The 18,181-nt window shown below is 51.9% G+C and overlaps 1 protein-coding gene across 1 annotated transcript; it reads right to left on the bottom strand.

The window, feature by feature from the left end:
- Positions 1 to 6,470: 6,470 nt before the first annotated feature.
- Bpifb6 (BPI fold containing family B member 6) lies at positions 6,471 to 17,926 on the bottom strand. The gene is made up of 15 exons (XM_059259691.1): positions 17,652 to 17,926; positions 16,481 to 16,580; positions 15,519 to 15,623; positions 14,907 to 15,056; positions 14,692 to 14,746; positions 14,141 to 14,201; positions 13,389 to 13,480; positions 12,538 to 12,711; positions 10,836 to 10,886; positions 10,309 to 10,482; positions 9,717 to 9,784; positions 8,226 to 8,271; positions 7,481 to 7,544; positions 7,060 to 7,136; positions 6,471 to 6,503 (listed from the first exon to the last, which is right to left on the bottom strand). Exons 1-15 carry the CDS (start codon positions 17,749 to 17,751, stop codon positions 6,471 to 6,473), a joined length of 1,350 nt encoding a protein of 449 aa, XP_059115674.1. The 5' UTR covers positions 17,752 to 17,926.
- Between the last annotated feature and the right edge of the window lie 255 nt (positions 17,927 to 18,181).

The raw sequence follows: 18,181 nt of genomic DNA, 5'->3' as shown, positions 1-18,181 counted from the left end.
GGGATGAGGCCCAGGGCTCCTCATTATTACCCATAAATCTCTTTAGCCACCTTTGTTCTAATGTACTAAATCCTGCCCCACCCCAGGGCCTTTGCACACGTTATTCCAGTTGCTAGGAGGTCTCCATGTTACTTCATGGCTGACTCCTAGTCTGTCAGATTTGCTGTCTTCTCCTCTCCTTGCCCTGTCTAGAGAATCCTACCAATCACTGGGATATTTATTTTGAGGTACTTCTCACAAGTTGCATTTACTCAAATGTGTCCATATCTTTACTGGCCAACTCTGTAAGCTACAGGAAGGAGGAGACTGTGTCTTGGGCCTCCGTGCAGCTCTTACATGGGCACCTGTCATGGGTGAGGGTAGGATCCAGTAGCTCTTCACTCACCAAGTTGCAGGTTCTAGTACAGACTGAGTCAACCCAGACCTTCTCCTTGGCACAAAGGTGCCCAATAGGTACCACATGACCGAGCAACAAACTTGACTCTACATCCTGTTTACTAAGATGTGACCCTGAGTGGCCTTGCCACCCTAGGGTCTCTTATAGGAAAAAATACCAGGATGGTAGGAAGGCAGTCAAATCCCATGATTTAGAGAAAGAGGCTGGCCTGGAACTCTGTCGTGGGTGATTTGGGCCCTAGCTCACCCAACCCTGCCATGGCGTTATATAGCAAGGACTACAGATCCGTAAGATGGGGGATTCCCTCCTCTTGCCTTTCAGATGCTCCCAAGCCCCTCTTCCCACTGAGAGTGATTCATTCTGTACCCACTATTCAGATGAGACAGTAAGAATCACTAGGTCTGTGAAGGGGGTTAGGATGGAGCCAGGCCACCTGCAGCCACCTGGGACCACCTAGAGCCACCTAGGGCCACATGGGGCCACCTTACCAGCCTGTTCCTCCTGCTCTGCAGGTGGGTTCCCACCTTCTGTCAGCTGCTCCACACCTGAGCCCAGGGGCAGCCCTTATATATCTACAGCAGCTCGCGGACACAAAGGGGGCACGGCCGCCAGAAACCCGTCAGTATGTCATGTCAGCAGCAAATTGTGGTTTTCCCGGAGGGCCCGAACTAAGCCTTCCTTCTGTGGGGAGAGCCGGGGGCTGGGGTCTGTGCCCAGGGGCGGGATGAAATGCATAGGGGCCACAGTGGCCAGCTCCTCTCCCAACTAGGCTGGGTGGGGCTCTGGCAGCCCCATAGAGTTCTCTTCAGGTCCCTAACAGCCACCCCAATGGCACAGGGTCCACCTTGCCTCCCTTGCCCACCCTCTAAAATGGCCCAGAGAGAAGGAAGCTGCCTTAAAGCAACTGGACCCACCTGATCTCTAATCCAGCCACATGGCCTAACATGGAAAAATCCAGGCCTGGGAAAAGGGACTGGGGCCTATTTGGGGAAGGGTCACCAACTCCAACCACCCCCATGGCTTGGGACCCCCAGGACTCCAGAGCAGGCAATTTCAGGAGAATGGTGCAGAGACATTCATTCATTCAATCAGTCTTTCTACAGCAGGCACTTTGTGGGGTGCCTACTGTTTACCTCATGTGAGGTGTCCCTATGGACAGAAGAGCAACAATGTTCCCAGGGGCTGGCACACCCTTTGACATTTCAGAGGCCATGAATTAAAAGTGACAGAGGATGATAAAATTAATCTTCATAGTGTGATTGATTTAACCACACACAGATAGCCAGCATGTTCCCATTTAATGTGTCCTTAGCAGAACACTGAGGATGAGCAGCTCTCTCTCTCCTTTTCAAGCGGTGGCAGCCTGTGAGCACATAGCTCTGAAGGGAATACACACCACACACACACACACACACACACACACACACACACACACACACACACACACACACACACACACACCAGTCAGCAGCCAGGGACAGAAATAAAATAAGAAGATAAGTGGTGTTGGGGTACTGAGTATGGTAGTCAGATATCCCAAATGGGAACGGGACCAGCTTGACCCAAAGAGGAAGTGGGAGGGAGTGTGATGGGTACTTGGGAAGGAAGATCAGTACCAAGCCCCAGGGTGGCTGCCGCATGGCAGCAGGGAGGCCAGAGGGAGTCATGGAGGTGTGACCAGCAGGCTACAGTGTGCACCCAAGAGCTGTGGCTGTTTTGCTTTCTTTTGTTTTGTTTCAATCATTTTTTGAGACAGGATCTTTCCGTGGCCCAGGCTGGCATGGAACTTGTGACCAGCCTGCCTCAGCCTACCCAGTGTCTGGATTACAGGTGTAAGTCACATGGCTAGCTGGCTTTGGTGCTCATGTGCACTAGTTCTGCAGGTGTCTGTCCCAGCGTCTCCTCCTCCAAGAAGTCTTCTGGAACTCTATACTGAGTGAGGCACCACCTCTGAGCTCAGCTCTGTCCCCTGGGCCTTCCTGACAGCCTGTGACAGCACAGGTGGCCATCATGTGTCTGTGGGGTCTCCTTCAGGGCCTTCCAGGGAGATGAGGAGGAGGAGTGGCACTAACCCGGTTGCTCACAGCAATGCTGAAACAGGGACCCACCTTCTTCCTGAGGCCGGGCTGGCCTTTTCCTCCACCACAGCTCTCTGAACGGGAAGCACCTTGAAATATGAGACCTGAGCAGAAAGGGACCCTGGGTTCCAAGTGTGTAGCTTGATGGACTTTTAAACTGGGTGCTCCCAAAGCCCCCTAACGTCCCCTCCAAATCATGGCCCATCAAAGTGGACCGCTGTCCTGACACAGTGGTTGGGGTGTAGAGTACAATGGTGTGTATGTACTTCTGTGAGCTCCGTCCTCCTGAACACTCCATGGCCACATAACTGCTGCACGTGGCCATGTGAGGAGCTGTGTTCTTCTGCGGGGGGGCTACTCCACACATGGATGCTCCATGGTTCAGTTGCTTTTGCCATCTTCTGTCTGGAAGCACTGGGGCCTTCTGGCAGTTGGTTATTACAAATGAAGCAACAATGTACATTTTTGTCACATCTTTCTATGAACGTGTGTGTACTTACACTTTCCATGTCTTGGGTTAACAGTTGGTGAAGGAGGAAGAAGGAACAGCACCTCCCTCGTTTATCCAGCACTGACTGTGCACACAGTCTCTGCGTGTGTAACCACATCTGGTGCCATCCTGACCCAGTGGGCTTTCTTATCATTTCCTACTCCCCGGGGAGCCGAGGCCAGGCCAAAGGGAAGCAGCTGGCCCGAGACCATCACGGCCCAGCCTCAGCCTCCAAGTCACTGGCCACCCAAAGAATCCATAGACACGAAGGAACGTGAGGGTCCAGGGAACCTCAGAGAAGGACGCAGGCACTATTGCCTTGCAGGACCCTAGTTCGCCATGTCACGATTGCTGTGAGTCTAAGGCCAACCTGGGCTATCTATAGAAACCTTGTCTCAAAAAGCTGCCAGGAGAAAAAAAAATAGCAACACTCCAGAGCTCTCTCCCTCCACACTGACCCTTCTAACCTGGAAGGTCTTGGAAGCCTCTTGGAAGGCAGGAAAATGCTGCTGCTTCCTGCCTTGCTTTCTCTCTCTTTCCTCCAGGTCTACTCACCCCCCACCATCACCACCCCAAGGCCTCCATCCCTACTTGCAGCCCAGGCATTCCCTACCACCTCATGCAGGATCAGGGAGTGGGCCTGTCCATGGAGGAGACTCATTAAAACGCTGTCTCAGGGTCCTACTTTTCACAGACCCCACCCACCAGGCTGAGGGCAGGGGGCTCTGGCCTACATATTTAGGAAGGTGATGTGCAGGCCCGGTGGTGGTTATGGGAACGATGGAAGGAATCAGGGCAGAGGAGGCAAAAGACCCCACCGCCACCACCCAGGCAATGACACCTGTTCATTCCTAGGGTTTGTCCTTGACGGCTGACATGCCTTGTAGAGCTATTTTCACCATCCGCGGTGGGTTCGTCTCCTGTGACTGCTCCTACTGCAGACTGCTGCTGGACAAGAACATTAGGGAATGTGGGGGGCAAGGGTGGTAACACCCTGGAGGCACCTGAGCAAGCAGTGGACAGAGAATGGAGAGGCAGGGTGGGCGGGACACCACTTTCAGGAGCATCATCGTGTCCTTCCCAGGTCAGCTACCCTGCCAGGTCCCTGGGGATTGATAGTTGTGGATCAGCATTGAAGACCTAGCTCAGCTCCCTGTCTGTCTGGGACCTTGCATCTCAGTTTCTCTGCATGATATACGCAGTGCTCAGAACTTAGAGAGGAGTGAAGAGGAGACTGAGTGGGACTCAGGCAGATGAGTTCAAATCCAGCCTCCCATACATGTGTGGGCCCTCGGGAAAGTCACCTCATTTCTCTGGGGTTGTAGGAGTTTTGAAAGGTGAGAGTCCAGAGGCAGAGGACATCTGTTACGGAGCCCCAGGAGTAGGGTCACCGGGGTCCCTTGCCTGGTCCTATTCTTCCCAGAGCCAATCTGAAGGGGTTTGACCACACAGCAAGCATCCAGACCTTTCCCAAAGAAACAGAGACCCTGGCAGGAACTGCCATATGTGAGAGGCTACGCTGTGCCTAGGGTCCCAGTAGAACCGAGGCCTTCCCTCCAACACAATGTGCCTTGGTTTCCCAGCTACACACTGGACCTGGGAATGTGGCTGTAAGGCTGTAAGTGGCTGTGAGTGTGTTCTTGAACACACAGGAACAGTTAGAGCATGGGAGGAATCTCTAACACACCCGTCAAGTGTGGGTGTGTCGAGTCCCACCCATGGATTAACTAGACACCAGGACCTGCCAGCACTGCTTCAAGGTTGCTATTGTCCCACAGCCCAGGGGATGATGGCTGATGGGATTAGGTGACAGTGAGGGACAAGGGCATGGCCCTGGCATCCGGGCCTTCCTCCTCTGTGGTATGGATCTAAGCCAGGTTAGAAGAAAGCCACCTGCCAGGCCCCACGAGCCTAAGAAACACTGGCCTCCTGGCCAGTCTCTGCACAACATAGGTACCTGCATGTGCCAAACTGAGGCCCACCCACACCTACATCTCTCCCCAACTCCTACATCAGAGACTCGCCATATGCAGACACAAGCATTGTGACACGTGTACACACCAGAGCATGGACGCACAGACACTCAGCCACACCCTAATCATCTCTAGGGCTGAGCAAAAGTAGGTCATAGAAGGTGTCCAATATACATATTTTTCAAAGGTATGGATAGTTTTGTATGATTTTTACATTCTAGCAGTTATACTAATTTTCAGCATCAACTTAAAATACACACGTTTAACTTAGCTATGTGTAAATGTGCATTTAGATTAAAAAGAGTTCATTTAAAAACCATGAAGCTAGGGATGTAACTCAATGGTAGAGCACTTCCTGGCTTGTATGAGGCATGGGTTCTACCCTTAACACCACAAAAACTGAAACTTATATATATATATATAAAGAATCCCAAGAAAGGGGGCAGATGGGAGGCACAGGAGCACTCTGACCAGGTTTTGTGTAAATAGAGGGGTACATACAGACACAGGAAAACGCTGCAGACACACAGGCCTCTCTTACATATGACCTGCTGGTGCTTATGGTGGCCCCATATCCCAAACCCACTGTACATGGCCAGATGCTCAAACGTTCAGTACGCCCAGCCATACTCTGGCTCAGAAACACCTGTTCACTTTTCTTGAGGCCTCAGAACTCCACCTGAGCTAGCACTTTTTATGCCAGATGATGTCTGGGCACTGCCTATGATGCCAGTCATATATAAGCTTTACAGCAGCCCTGCTGGGATTGGCACAGGTACAGGTGAGGAAAATGAGGCTCCCACTGGTGCCATGATTCACCAAAACACATAGAAAAGAAGAGGCAGAATTGAGTCGAGCCAAGGCAGGCCGCCTGTGCCCTGTGCCCTGATGTGCCCTGATGTGACCTGATGTGCTCATCAGGCCACTCTGAGCCTCAACTTCTCTATTTATGAAATATTGACAGTCGTCTCCTCAGCCGTAAGGATTAAAGGAGGCAGCATGGTGAGACTCTGGGGGCACGGACTCCACATGAATAGAGAGACATCTCCAGATTACCAAGACCTAGGGCAGAGAATTGAGGCAGAAAGGCCCTGGACAGGAAGTGTGCTACCCTGGGCTTCCACCATCTTCTCAGTGAATAGGGGTGACCTCACTCATCCTTCCTATGGGTTCTGGATGAGTAGAGGAAGGAAAACCATGGAGAGTAACTATTAGCAGATGCTTGGTGCATGCCTAACCCACCCCAATGTTGGGCCAGCTTCCCTTCAGATCCCAAGCTGGCCTTTGACCCTAAAACCCATCAAAGGGGACCAAAAAACACACGTTTGTTGGCTACAAAAAGAGACAGAAACACTGAATTGTGTGAGAGTCTTCCTCCTGTTTATTGCTGAGGCCCACTAGGCCTCTTCCTTTCTCCTGGTCACAGGAAGTAACCTCTGGCTGCAGGGCCAGGCCCATCTGGCTCACATCTGGGCTCCTCTGCTCGTATAGAACCATGGCAGTTGAAGACAGTTGGCAGAGTCTTGCCACAGTCATTCCATCTTCAAGCCCAGCACCAGGGCATCCTGATGGGAGAAGAGAGCTGGGTGAAGAGGGGATTGGGAGTGATGAAAGAAGTCACTGAGTCCCAGGCTCAGGACCAGATGGAGCCAGCCATGGCCAGAAGATGAAAGCAACACTACATAAGCAAAGGCCTTGGGACCTGGAAGGTACCTTCGCCCCTCTGAGCCTTAACTCTCTCAACTGTCAAATAGGAACACACCTTGCCACCTCCTAGAGTAGAGAGAGGGCATGAGATAAATGTTCACTTAACTCTCCAGGCTCAAAACCTAACATGCCATGAGACGCTTGTATTTGTTGAGTGCTCACTATATGCCTTCAGGTTCATTGTCTTGGAAAATCAGGACAGCTCTATGAGGTTGATGTCTACATTCTCACCCCCACTTAAACCCAGAAATGGGGGAGGGGCATAGAGAGATCATGGTGGCAGAGCAAGAAAGTTGTAAAATGAACTCTCCTTCTGTGCAATCCTGGCCCAGGCCCTTGTTGTGGAACTGTTCTTGCTGATCTCCCATTGGCCAAAGTGCTAATGGACATGGCCTCCCCCAGCCCCATCCTCACCTCTACTATGTCCAGCTCAGCCAGGTTGTAATTGATAGCCAGAAGGTCTGGAAGTGGAAGCCCAACATGGAGTACATCTGAGAAATAAACACAGGTAAATTGCTTGGCAATCAATTAAGAAGCTGCCTGAAGCTGAATGGTAGGGATTAGTGTCATGATCAATTCATGATGTCGGCTGGCTACACAGGCAGAGGACACCTATCTGCCTTGTGTTTATATCATAGGCCAAAATCTCACTCATGATGAGAGGTCAAGGGTCAGAGCCCAAATTATGGGATGAGCTTTTGTCTCCAAGAAGGCGACATTAAGACTACATTGGCCTCGATGTTTAGGCATTGGGCATTTAGTTCCAAGGCTTTGAAACCACACAAGTGGGAGCCCCCTTTGATGACGTGCATCCTGATTCCTGGAGAAGCCTCACCGTTCACCACAGGGATGTAGGCCTTCTGGAGATAATCAGTGATGAAGCCGGTCAATGCCGTCTCCTGGAAGAGAAAGACAGGGAAAACCCCCAACACAGTTCAGCACCCCTCCTCAGCCTACCCTCGCCTAGGCCTGGGAAACACAAAAGAGGACATTAGGGACAGCAAACAGCTTGTATAGCCAGCCTCAGACCTGGGGGCTAGGCCCTGCCTTGCTCCTAATTCCTGTTTGGGTGACATGCAGGGCAATGGATCTTGGTGCAGGAATGGGGGACACTCAGGAGGCAGGGGGCTGCACTCCTGATCTGACAGAAAACTCAGAGTTCATACTGGCCGTGCATCCATCAGCTCTTTGGGCCCATCAATGTGAGTTATGGCAGCGTCTACTCACAGGCTTTCAGGAGGACTCACATATCCACAAGGATAGTTGCTGATGTCGTGTTAGTACCCACTTGATTGAGTGCTGTGCTGGGGGCCCTGCGGCTAGAGACTAAATGAAATAATAGCCTGTTTAATCAAGGCCAGCCAGGCTGCTACCATGGTGATTCTTTTAGAATCAACCCAGAGAGTTATTCAAGGGAACAAGGACTCAGAAAGGCTAAGGGCCTTCCCCAGGGTCAGCGTGTGTCAGGAGCCCCCAGAGAACAGGAGTGGCCTTGCTCTCTTTACTCCGACTCCACTGTAGGGCGCATTCCCTGTAGGCTCAGTGTTTCCTGGCCAGGCAAACGCACTTGGGACACTTACATTGAAGTTGCCAATTGAAGAAGACACCCGGGACAGGCTCAGTAAACTGTAAAGGAGAGGGCAGGGTGTGGAGAGAGCATGGTCAGAGCAAGCCACTGAGAGGGGGCCTCCTCAGCTTCACAGCCCCCTACAGGTGGCCCCTGTGCAGCCTGTTTGTATATTATCTGTGGTGGGACGGTGCCCACCACTCATTACCTCCCATCCTGTCCTCACAGCTCACAGCCCTCCTGAATGGCCTCTCATGAACCCTGCTCTTCCAAACTCTGGGTCCTTGGTCATGTCCATAACTTTATTCACAACCCAACAAGCCAGACTCAGCTCCTTGAAGGACACAAGGGAAGTTCTTCTTTTCCCCTCTTCAATACAACTCCCAGGAGACCCTAAGACACACCAGCAGCAGGACAAGCCATGGACAGTCATCTGAACTCTGCCCGTCCACACTGCATCCTAGCAAAAGATCCTGCATCTCTCCGGTCATTTTAAGCTAGCCATCTGGGCAAACAGTCTCCAGCAGAGACAACAGTCCAGGACCAGGCCACCCAAGCACTCCGTGTCTTGGTAACTATGATTGGTCTAGCCTTGCCCACGTGACCCAAACTAGACTCCAAGCTTTGGTGGCTATGAGAAGGACTAGACCAGGGCACCTCTTGCTGTTGAGGTCCCTTTACTATCTAGTGGGGAGGGGCTTCCTGAGAATGTGGGCAGCAAAGAGCTCAGCAGAGAAAGGGAAGGAGGAAGCCAGATTCTTGAGAACTTGGTGTGCCTGGATCCCAATGTCACATGAGCCAAAAGATCCCCTCTTGGGCTGTAAGGCAGTTCCAGCTGAAACTCTGCCTCTTGCCTTTGAAAGAATCCTGACACAGCTCAATTCAGATGAATGACTGAGGCAAGTACAGGAATTGGTGAGTGGCTAAGTGTACAACCAGGTGGAATGCGTCCTTTCCCCGAGAATGTAAGAATGGAACAGGATAGTGGACGTAAGGTATGTGGCGAGACAAAGCACATAGAGCTAAAGATGCCCTGAAGGAAGTAGCAGTTGAGCTGTCCCTGACCTATTTGGAAGAAATGACAAAGGCATGTGAATGGAGGGGACCAAGGTTCAAATCCAGACCCATGATGGCAGAGCAAAGTGGAAGAGGGAGAGCAGAGATTGAGAAAGTCTCGGAGTGTCGAGCTAGGATTTAAGATAAGACAGTAGGCAGTGTGGAGTCTTTGAGGGTTCTAGAGCAGGCTGAATGATCAGAGCAGTCTGGTCATGTGGGCTATGGGGGATGGATCTGGGTGAGAACCTGGAGTTGGAAGCCAAGCAGTGTTACCAGAATGGACAAGAGGAAGAGTAGACAACAGCCAGAGAAGTGTGGTGACAGTGGCATAGAGATGCACTTGTCTGTCAGTCTGTGTTGTAGATGGTGTGAAGAGATAGAATGATGTGAGGTGGGGAATAGAGCCAGGGCTACTACAGGGTTGGCATCACGGGACCAAAGCTCCTACCTGTCCAGAGAGGTGGCCATCTGCAGCCGGTTCTCATGCACTGAGTAGTGTATTTCCAGACCAAGGTGCTGGCATAGAGGAGGGAGCAGAGAAGGCAGTGGGTCCTCCATTTGGCACCTCTGCTTCCTGTCCTGTCCTGGAACTGAACCCAGCAACCTCTCCAGGGCCCTAGCCTGCAATCCTTGTCTCTCCTATTCCGCATCAGCATGAACTTAATAAGCACCTGACCCATGGTTAATGTCTGCACATGGTGATAACGGTCTGGGCCTTTGCTCTCTGACTAGGGTGTCCCCAAGGTTCCCAACATCAGCTCCTCCCCATGCATAGCTACTGCTCAACCCTTCAAACATCTCTCAGCCAGCCCTGGGTGTGGGGTTTCTTTAGGCTTCCACGGTTTTCCTGGAGGAGGATTTACTGTCCTTAGGGGCTGAGAAGTGTTGGAGGGAGAGGAAGCACTGACCCACCATCCAGCAGGTGGTAATGCCTAAGGTCAGGTCACTCCATCTGTGCCTGACTCTCAACTAAAATCCCAGCACCCTCCAGCCTGGGAGCATGCCCAAGGTCAGAGTGGCTACCGATGAGCCCCACTCACAGTCTCCAGGAGGAAGAGTGACTTTGGGTGTTTGCCATGTCGACGCACTGCAAACATCTCCAGGCTGCCGTGGAGGTGCATCAGGCTCTTTCCAGCCTTCATGGTGACCTTGGGGGGTTTGTTTATCTTGACCTTGATCAGCAAAGGCTTCGGTTTGTGGTAGGTCTTGGCCACCTGCAAAGACCAAGGCATACTCTCAGAGCCAGCCCTTGGAGTTCGGTCCAAGAGTGTCTCAGAAAGTAGCTGATTTCTGCTGAAAGTCCAATATGCAAAAGCCCGGCTGTGCCTCTCAGGAAAGGAAAGGGGTAAAATATGACATTTAATTTTTTCTGTGATGAATGCAGGACTCACAAGATACTAGGGCTGAGCTGTCTGTAGGCTGGACCCAGAGAGTGCTCTGTGGAAAGGCTGGGCTGTCTCTACATTGGGCAAAGGGACTGCACATTGAGCAATTGCCTTCCCTAGCCAGTCCCCTTTGCCTGGAGTACAGAGTGAGTACAGTGGTCACAGGTTACTGGGACACTCACCTCCGGGATGAAGCCAGCCAGTGTCCTAGTGGTTTGGGACAGCTTACCAACCTACAAATCAAAGTCAAAGTGGGCACTGTGTAAAGTCTAGTTATCCCAACATCCACCTCTCTCCCTTAGGAAGGTGGGGCCTCAGAATCTTCCTTCACCTGCACACACAACCCTGCGCTCAACTAGGAGAGGAACCTCCAGCTCCCAAACATCATTGACACACCCCAGATCTCATGGCTCCTGACCCAAGGTCAAATGCTGAGAAAACGTTGAAAGGCAAAGCAGGGAGATGATAGGAGAATGGCCAGGTGTGGTGGATGAGTGGGCAAGGAAAGTTTATGAACAGGTAGGCAAATGGAAGGGAGGACAGTAAAACAGATGAGTGATAGAATGGGGGAGGGTGGGCAGATGAGTAGATGGAAGTGTGGGGGAAGGCACCAGTGTGGGTGGTAACGGGTGGAGTGGAATGCTGAGTAGCTGAGTGGAAACCAGATGGTACTGGGGAAGAAGATAGATGGACTGACTGGTAGAAGTTGAGTAGATGGTGATAGGATGGGAGGTAAGGTGGTGTGATGGAGCAATGGAGGAGGGGGAAGGATGCGCAGGTGAGTACCCAGCTGGATGGACAGGTAAGTGGCAGAAAAAACAATGATGGAGAGGCGCACTTATCCACCAGTCCGTGGTGGGGAATGGTGATGGAGAAGCACACTTATCCACCAGTCTGTGGTGGGGAATGGTGATGGAGAGGCGCACTTATCCACCAGTCTGTGGTGGGGAATGGTGATGTAGTGGCACACTTATCCACCAGTCCGTGGTGGGGAATGGTGATGGAGAAGCACACTTATCCACCAGTCCGTGGTGGGGAATGGTGATGGAGAAGCACACTTATCCACCAGTCTGTGGTGGGGAATGGTGATGGAGAGGCGCACTTATCCACCAGTCTGTGGTGGGGAATGGTGATGTAGTGGCACACTTATCCACCAGTCCGTGGTGGGGAATGGTGATGGAGAAGCACACTTATCCACCAGTCTGTGGTGGGGAATGGTGATGTAGTGGCACAGTTATCCACCAGTCTGTAGTGGGGAATGGTGATGGAGAGGCACACTTATCCACCAGTCTGTGGTGGGGAATGGTGATGGAGAGGCACACTTATCCACCAGTCTGTGGTGGGGAATGGTGATGGAGAGGTGCACTTAACTATCAGTCTATTAATGGTATGAAGCCACAGAAGGACATGAGGTGGGAAATAGAACCAGGACATGAAGACACAGTGGGTGGGTGATGATTTGGGTAACAGGAAGGTAGTGGCTGCCAGGGCATGAGAACTGTAAGGAGAGGGGTGCTGGGGTGGCTCAGAGGGCGAAACCTCTTGCTACACAAGCCTTGACCCAATTCCAGTCCCTTGAACCCACAGTGGAAGAAGAGAACCAACTTCAGAAAGTTGCCTTCTGACCTCCACATGAACATTTTTTTTCCTTACTTTAAAAAAATGTAGGCAGGTCACTAAATGGTTGGTTGTGTGGACAGTCAGATGTGCAGATGGGTAGACACAGGTCACATGTGCAGAGGAGCAACTGCCGTTGAAACCCCAAGCAGCCCCACATCCCCTGTGCTGGTTCTGCATTCGACTCCTGAATCATTCCCAAGTACACTAGGCAGGCAGAGCCTGTCACTCCTGGGCTAAAGCAGTTGGGGTGTGGTGGCGGCTTACCCTCCTGTCCCTGAGGTTCACTTCCAAAGACTTCTGCAGAAGGGCCAGCTCAGCTGTGAGGAAGGAGGCTGAGAGCAGCAGCTGTGAGTCTTTGGCTGAGCCCTCGGGGAATTCCAGTGCTGACCCATCAGTGGCAAGCTGGATAACTTGGCTTTCCTGAAGCTGCACCACAGGCTGGGGTACAACAGGAGCCAATGTGGGAATGAAGCCACAGGAGTCCTGGTTCTCCAACCACTAGGGCTCAGGTCAGACCTCAAGTCAGCAAGACAGTGTTAGAGTAGAGCAGATTGCAGGTGGGTAGATGCGGCTTGAGAGGACAAAAGCATCAGCCACTGGGTCCCTGGCAGTCTCTACTAAGAGGGTTTAGGTCACCTTAGTGGCTCTGACTCTGTCTTGGGTTCTTATGTGTGCAGAGCGTGATGTGAGCCCTACCACATCATTCTCACATGCAAGGAAAGGGGGCCCAGCACAGCAGGAGGAAAGTCACCCAAGGAGGTGACTTCCTGGCCCTGTCATCTACAATCTTGCAAGAGGCTTGCTCGTGTGTGTGAGGACCCAGCTCTGCCACTAACTTACTGCAGAAGCCTCTTCCAGCCGGGTCTCTTCCCTATCTCAGTGTCTCTATCTATGCAATGGCAGGGCACAGCCACTCTCTGAGAAACATAAATAGTCCTGCAAGAAGTGAGACTGAAGCCACCAGCCTCAGCAGCCTCACTTTGAGCAGGGCGAGAGGGAAGTCCTCATAGCAAGGCTCCTCCTCCTCATCCCCTCCCAGCCACCTGTCGGGCAGAAGCAGCCACGCAAGTCCCACCAAGCCTGAGCTCCGCACCCCAGGGACCTTCACTACTTACACTGAAGTCCACCTGGATGTGGCTAGCTGTGGTGGCTGGGGAGGCTGTCAAGGCATATTTGACAGTGCCCATCTGGTCCACAGGCATGGTGTCTGTGGAGAGAGGTTCCTTTCAGATAGGCACCAGCCCCAGGAGCAGCTAGAAAAGCCAGAAGCAGTCACTGGTCCTGAGCCGGCCTATCCCTCTGTGTGACCCAAGAAGTGGCTTAGACCTTGGTAATCTGTTGTTCTGCTGGCCCAAAATCTGGGCATCCGTTCTCCAGGGCTCTTGCAACAATGATAATATATATGAGGTTGGAATTGTGGGCTGTTCACGGGTGAGTAAACTGAGGCTGGGGGGAAGTGAAGTGACTTCTCTCAGACCCACTGCTGAGGGCACAAAGGCAGGGGAGGATCTTCAGGCTCAGCTATTGGATTTCCCTCCTCCTACCCTGGGGGGCCCTGTGGACCCCAAGTGGTTGAGATAGCAGACTTCCTCAGCAAAAGATCAGGAATGCCCAGTTAAGACAATTCACTAGGTCATGAGTCATTAGGGATTGTCTGCAGAGCGGCTGTCATGGAATTCAGGTAGAGAAATGAGAGGACCAGGCACCCTGCAGGGTTTCAGGCTTCTCATCTAGACAGTGTGGGGACACCATGTTCTCAGCCTTCCTCTTGTCCTGGAGACAAGCTGGAAACAGCCATGCGAATGGAGGGTATGGGCATTGAAATCCAGCTAATGTGACATCCTGTGTGAAAGAGGGATGTCCTCACCAGTCAAATTGGTCCATTTCTTGTTCACATACACCAGGACAGCATCAATGGCTGGACACATCTACAAGCAAAAAAGGCACCAACCTGAGTGGGTTACATGCACAGGGAAACTTCATAGTACTCCACAGGGAATCCTAAGACCCCCAGCAGGACAAGGGCCAGGGCGGGGGGGGGGGGGCACTAAGGCCCAAGTCATGAGACTATCAACAGCAGAGACTGGACTAGATTCCAAATGACAGCACACCATGCAAAATTGCCAAGGATTCTTTTCCTGGGGCTGGCCATCTGAGCAGGGTTGTCAAGCTGGAACACACATGCTCTTGTCATCTATGCCTGGGCTTGTGGCAGACATCACTAGATGATCATTGCACTTCTCCTGTGGCAGACATCACTAGATGATCATTGCACTTCTCCTGAGCCAGCCACAGACTCTGAACTCTTCTTAGCCACTATCAACCCACCAAGGTCCCTGCCTAAAGGCAAGTACACTGGCTGCCCTGGCCACAGCAGTTGCACCAAGAAGGGATGAAGACTTGCTCAGGGTCACTCACCAGGCCAGGGAGGACCTTGCGCAGGGTGCTGTCCACAAACTTGCTGATGGCCTTGCTGAGACACAGGTACGGGGGTGCAGGTGAACAGTACATCAATGATACCAAGTTGGAGAGAGGACACAAAGGGACATGGTTGTAGTTCAGTGGCTCAGGAAGAGGAATGACGGGGAGGAGCAGGGAGGACCACTATGCTCCCCCGACCCAGGACCCCTTACTTGTTAGGCAGATTGGTTTTCACGCTGACCAGGATGACCTCACAGCCCTCACTCCTGAACATGGGGGTGCCTGTCTCCTCATCTTGCAGAAGCCTATCCGTAGCTGTGATGTTTAGGACCACATTGATCTCCATGTTTCCTCCTGTGAAGCTGGAAGACCAGGCAGGCAGGCAGGTGGGCACTGTTGGTATCTCTGCTACTGGGGCTGCTATCCCCACTCTCTTTGCCCACAACCTCAGCATCTAAGAAGGGAGAGGGCAGGATCTAACCCCACATGGTGAAAAAACAGAAAGACTGTCTCATAGTCATACAACCAGCCTTTCTACTTCCCCTCTTTAATGGAACTCTGATGCATCTGAAACACTGATCAACTGTAATCACCTCCCCAGAGCCTCCCTGACCTCTTCTTCCACTGTTCAGTGCCCACCCCTTCTACCAATGATTCTCTCTGTGGCTCTGCTTCACCTGGTTCCCATCAAAAGGGGACCCAAGTCTACAGTCACCTCAGATCCCAGCACCCACATAATAAATAGTTGGTACTCAGTGATTGTGCATGGGAGAGTGAGACAAGGGGACAGTCTCCTTCCCCTGTTTCTCCCCTCCCACACCAACCTCTTGCCGGTGATGGTCATGCCTGTGGACACACACTGGAAGATGCCCACTCCAGGTACAAAGCTCAATGTGATGACAGGTTCCAGGACATCCTTTACCTTCATGCTTGGAGGGAACAGACATGCACAGTGATGAGAACTGAGAAGACACAATCCAGGCCCTCAACATACTCCTCCACCACCTCACTGGGGGGTCTCAGTAAACATATCCTACGTCTACTAGGACCATCTGAAACGTAAACCAAAGGCTTGGACATGAACTAATCTATGTACAGAAAACCCTCATGTGTGAAGGGAGACACATGGCTTACTCTATGTGACCTTGGGCTCTTCTCTTTCCCTCTTTTGTCAAGTTCAACAACAAACTAGGGAGATTGAATTGGATCCAGATTTCCCAACAGTGTCACCTTTGATATTTGGGGCTTAGTAATATCTCTGACCTCAACTCATGTACACTAATAGCACTGTCCTGCTCCTTTGCAAATTGAGGCCACCAAAAGTCTCTTTAGGCAAATGCCCCCCTAGAGACACTGCCACCTCTGGTTCAGAAACACCATTTGAGAATCAGCATTACAAGGATGTGGCACACATACCTCCACCTGCCCATCCTGAGCTCTTGACAGACATTGTTAATCTATCCTATTCTGCTAAATCTAGATATGCCTCAGAACCCTCCACAAGACAGCAATCCAGGCAGCCCCAACCAGCCACAATGGTGCTTGCAAGGAGCCCTTTCCTCCTATTACTGGATGATTGTCAACACCCTTTCAGCCCCACTATTTCAAGACTTGTTTCCATTTGATTTCATGTATATTTAGTGAGCTCACTTTCTCCTCTAAATGACTCAGAGCAGAAATGGTTCTCAAGGCATGACTGAGGAGTCCCAGGCCAAAGCAGGAAAAATGCCTGCATGTACCACCACCACCCCCAATGTTTTGTCCTTCCTGTGGACCTCCTGCTTACTTGCTGAGGCCTTTAATGGCCTTTCCCCCTGGCTGCGGATTGCTAGCCTCAGCAGCCATCTTCTCCAGGATGTGGCTCTCTTCCATGGCACTCTGGACCTCTGGTGGGGAAAGGGTGTCAACTGACTCTCAGCCAGATGGGGACAGTTGCCAAGAGGAGATGGCAAATATCACCTGGTCCTTAGGGGAAGAATGGGACTCTCCACTGGACGTGAAGAAACACAGGGCAAGCAGATCAGGCAGAGGATGTGGCAAAGACAAAGATAGGGAAGGAAGTGGGTGGAGGGGGGTGCTGAGACAGTGGGAGTTTGGGGACGGGGATGTTGAGGCAGGGCCGAGTGAAGAGAGAGAAGAAGGAAGGGAAGAAGGAGGGAGAGGGGCAGGGAACAGACCAGGGGTAAGGGCAGCAAGAGTACAGTGAGAAACCTTGCTAAAGGGTGAGGAGGCAATATAGAACATTGTCATGGAGACCTGGAAAGACAGCATAGTAAGTGACCAGAACAACTCTGGGCACTGGTTACAACAGGTTTGAGCCTGCACCAAGAGAGACTGATTCTCAGGACTGGGGTGTCCAAACCTCAGATGATACTCTGTTAGAAACGCCCCCACCCCCACCCCACCAGAGCCACAGGCTAATTCCCAGAGAGAAAGCAAATACTAAGCCACCAATGACCTCTTGCACATGAACTCAACTATTTCATGGAGCTGGGCTCGGGGTGAAAAACGCGTCACAGTTCCTAGAGGAGGTTACTCTTGCATATCACTCAATCCTGCCAGGGAAGAGCTGGTCACCTTGTTTGTGTTTCTCTACACAAACAACATAGACAGGTCACAAGACTTGCCTGAGTCACACAGCAAGTTGTCAGAGCTGGGACTTGACCCAAACCTGTCACCACCAAACATGGGCACCAGCCCCCTTCCACTAAAGTGAAGGAGGGACTGGAAAGGAGCAGGATTTCTCACTCCACCTCTAACTTGAGGGAGTTTGGGAGGTTGGCTCATTTTCTCTGGGCCTCCACTTTCCCTTCTGTAGAATGGAAGGCCAAGAATAGCTTGCTGCTTCTAGACTGGCTTTGCAGATCGTAGATGTCCAAGCCCCACAGACTTGGGAAATCATTATCTATCACCTGTCCCATATCCCCCTGGCCCCAGCCCAGGGCACACCCACTCACCATGGTTCATAATGTCCATGCCCAACCTCAGAAGAGCCCCAGGGTCAGCTCGGGTTCCAGCCAGCAGGCCGCAGAGGACCAGGCACAGGATCCACAGCATGCCTCCACCTGTACAGAGTGCATGGAGTCACTCCAGGGAGTGTACTCTCCATAAATTCCCTCTCCCTATGGGCATAAAGCAATGTCCAGGCTGCGCTGCCATATGGGTAGTGGGAGAGCCAGCTGCAGCTCTGTATGAGTTCAAGTGCAGCTCAGTGGCCATAGTGCTGGACCCAAAAGGGAACTCCCGCCCATCTGCCTCAAGGCATTTGCCCTGCAGTGTGCACACGGCCACCAAGTACCTCACTTACTCCAGCCCACCCTCACTTACCTCTAGAGTCCAAAAGTCCAACTCAGCCCCTGGAAGTGCCCTGAGACATAGTCTTGCCAATGGGGAAACTGAGAGACACAAGAAGCCTCGTAGCCAGAAAATGGCAAGCTGAGTAATGACCTATCTTGGTCCCTCACTGTTCTCAAGAGAGCCATGCTCT

Source organism: Peromyscus eremicus, chromosome 4, assembly GCF_949786415.1.
Source record: "Peromyscus eremicus chromosome 4, PerEre_H2_v1, whole genome shotgun sequence".
Lineage (NCBI taxonomy): Eukaryota > Metazoa > Chordata > Mammalia > Rodentia > Cricetidae > Peromyscus > Peromyscus eremicus.
This window is presented reverse-complemented; position numbering and strand designations above follow the sequence as displayed.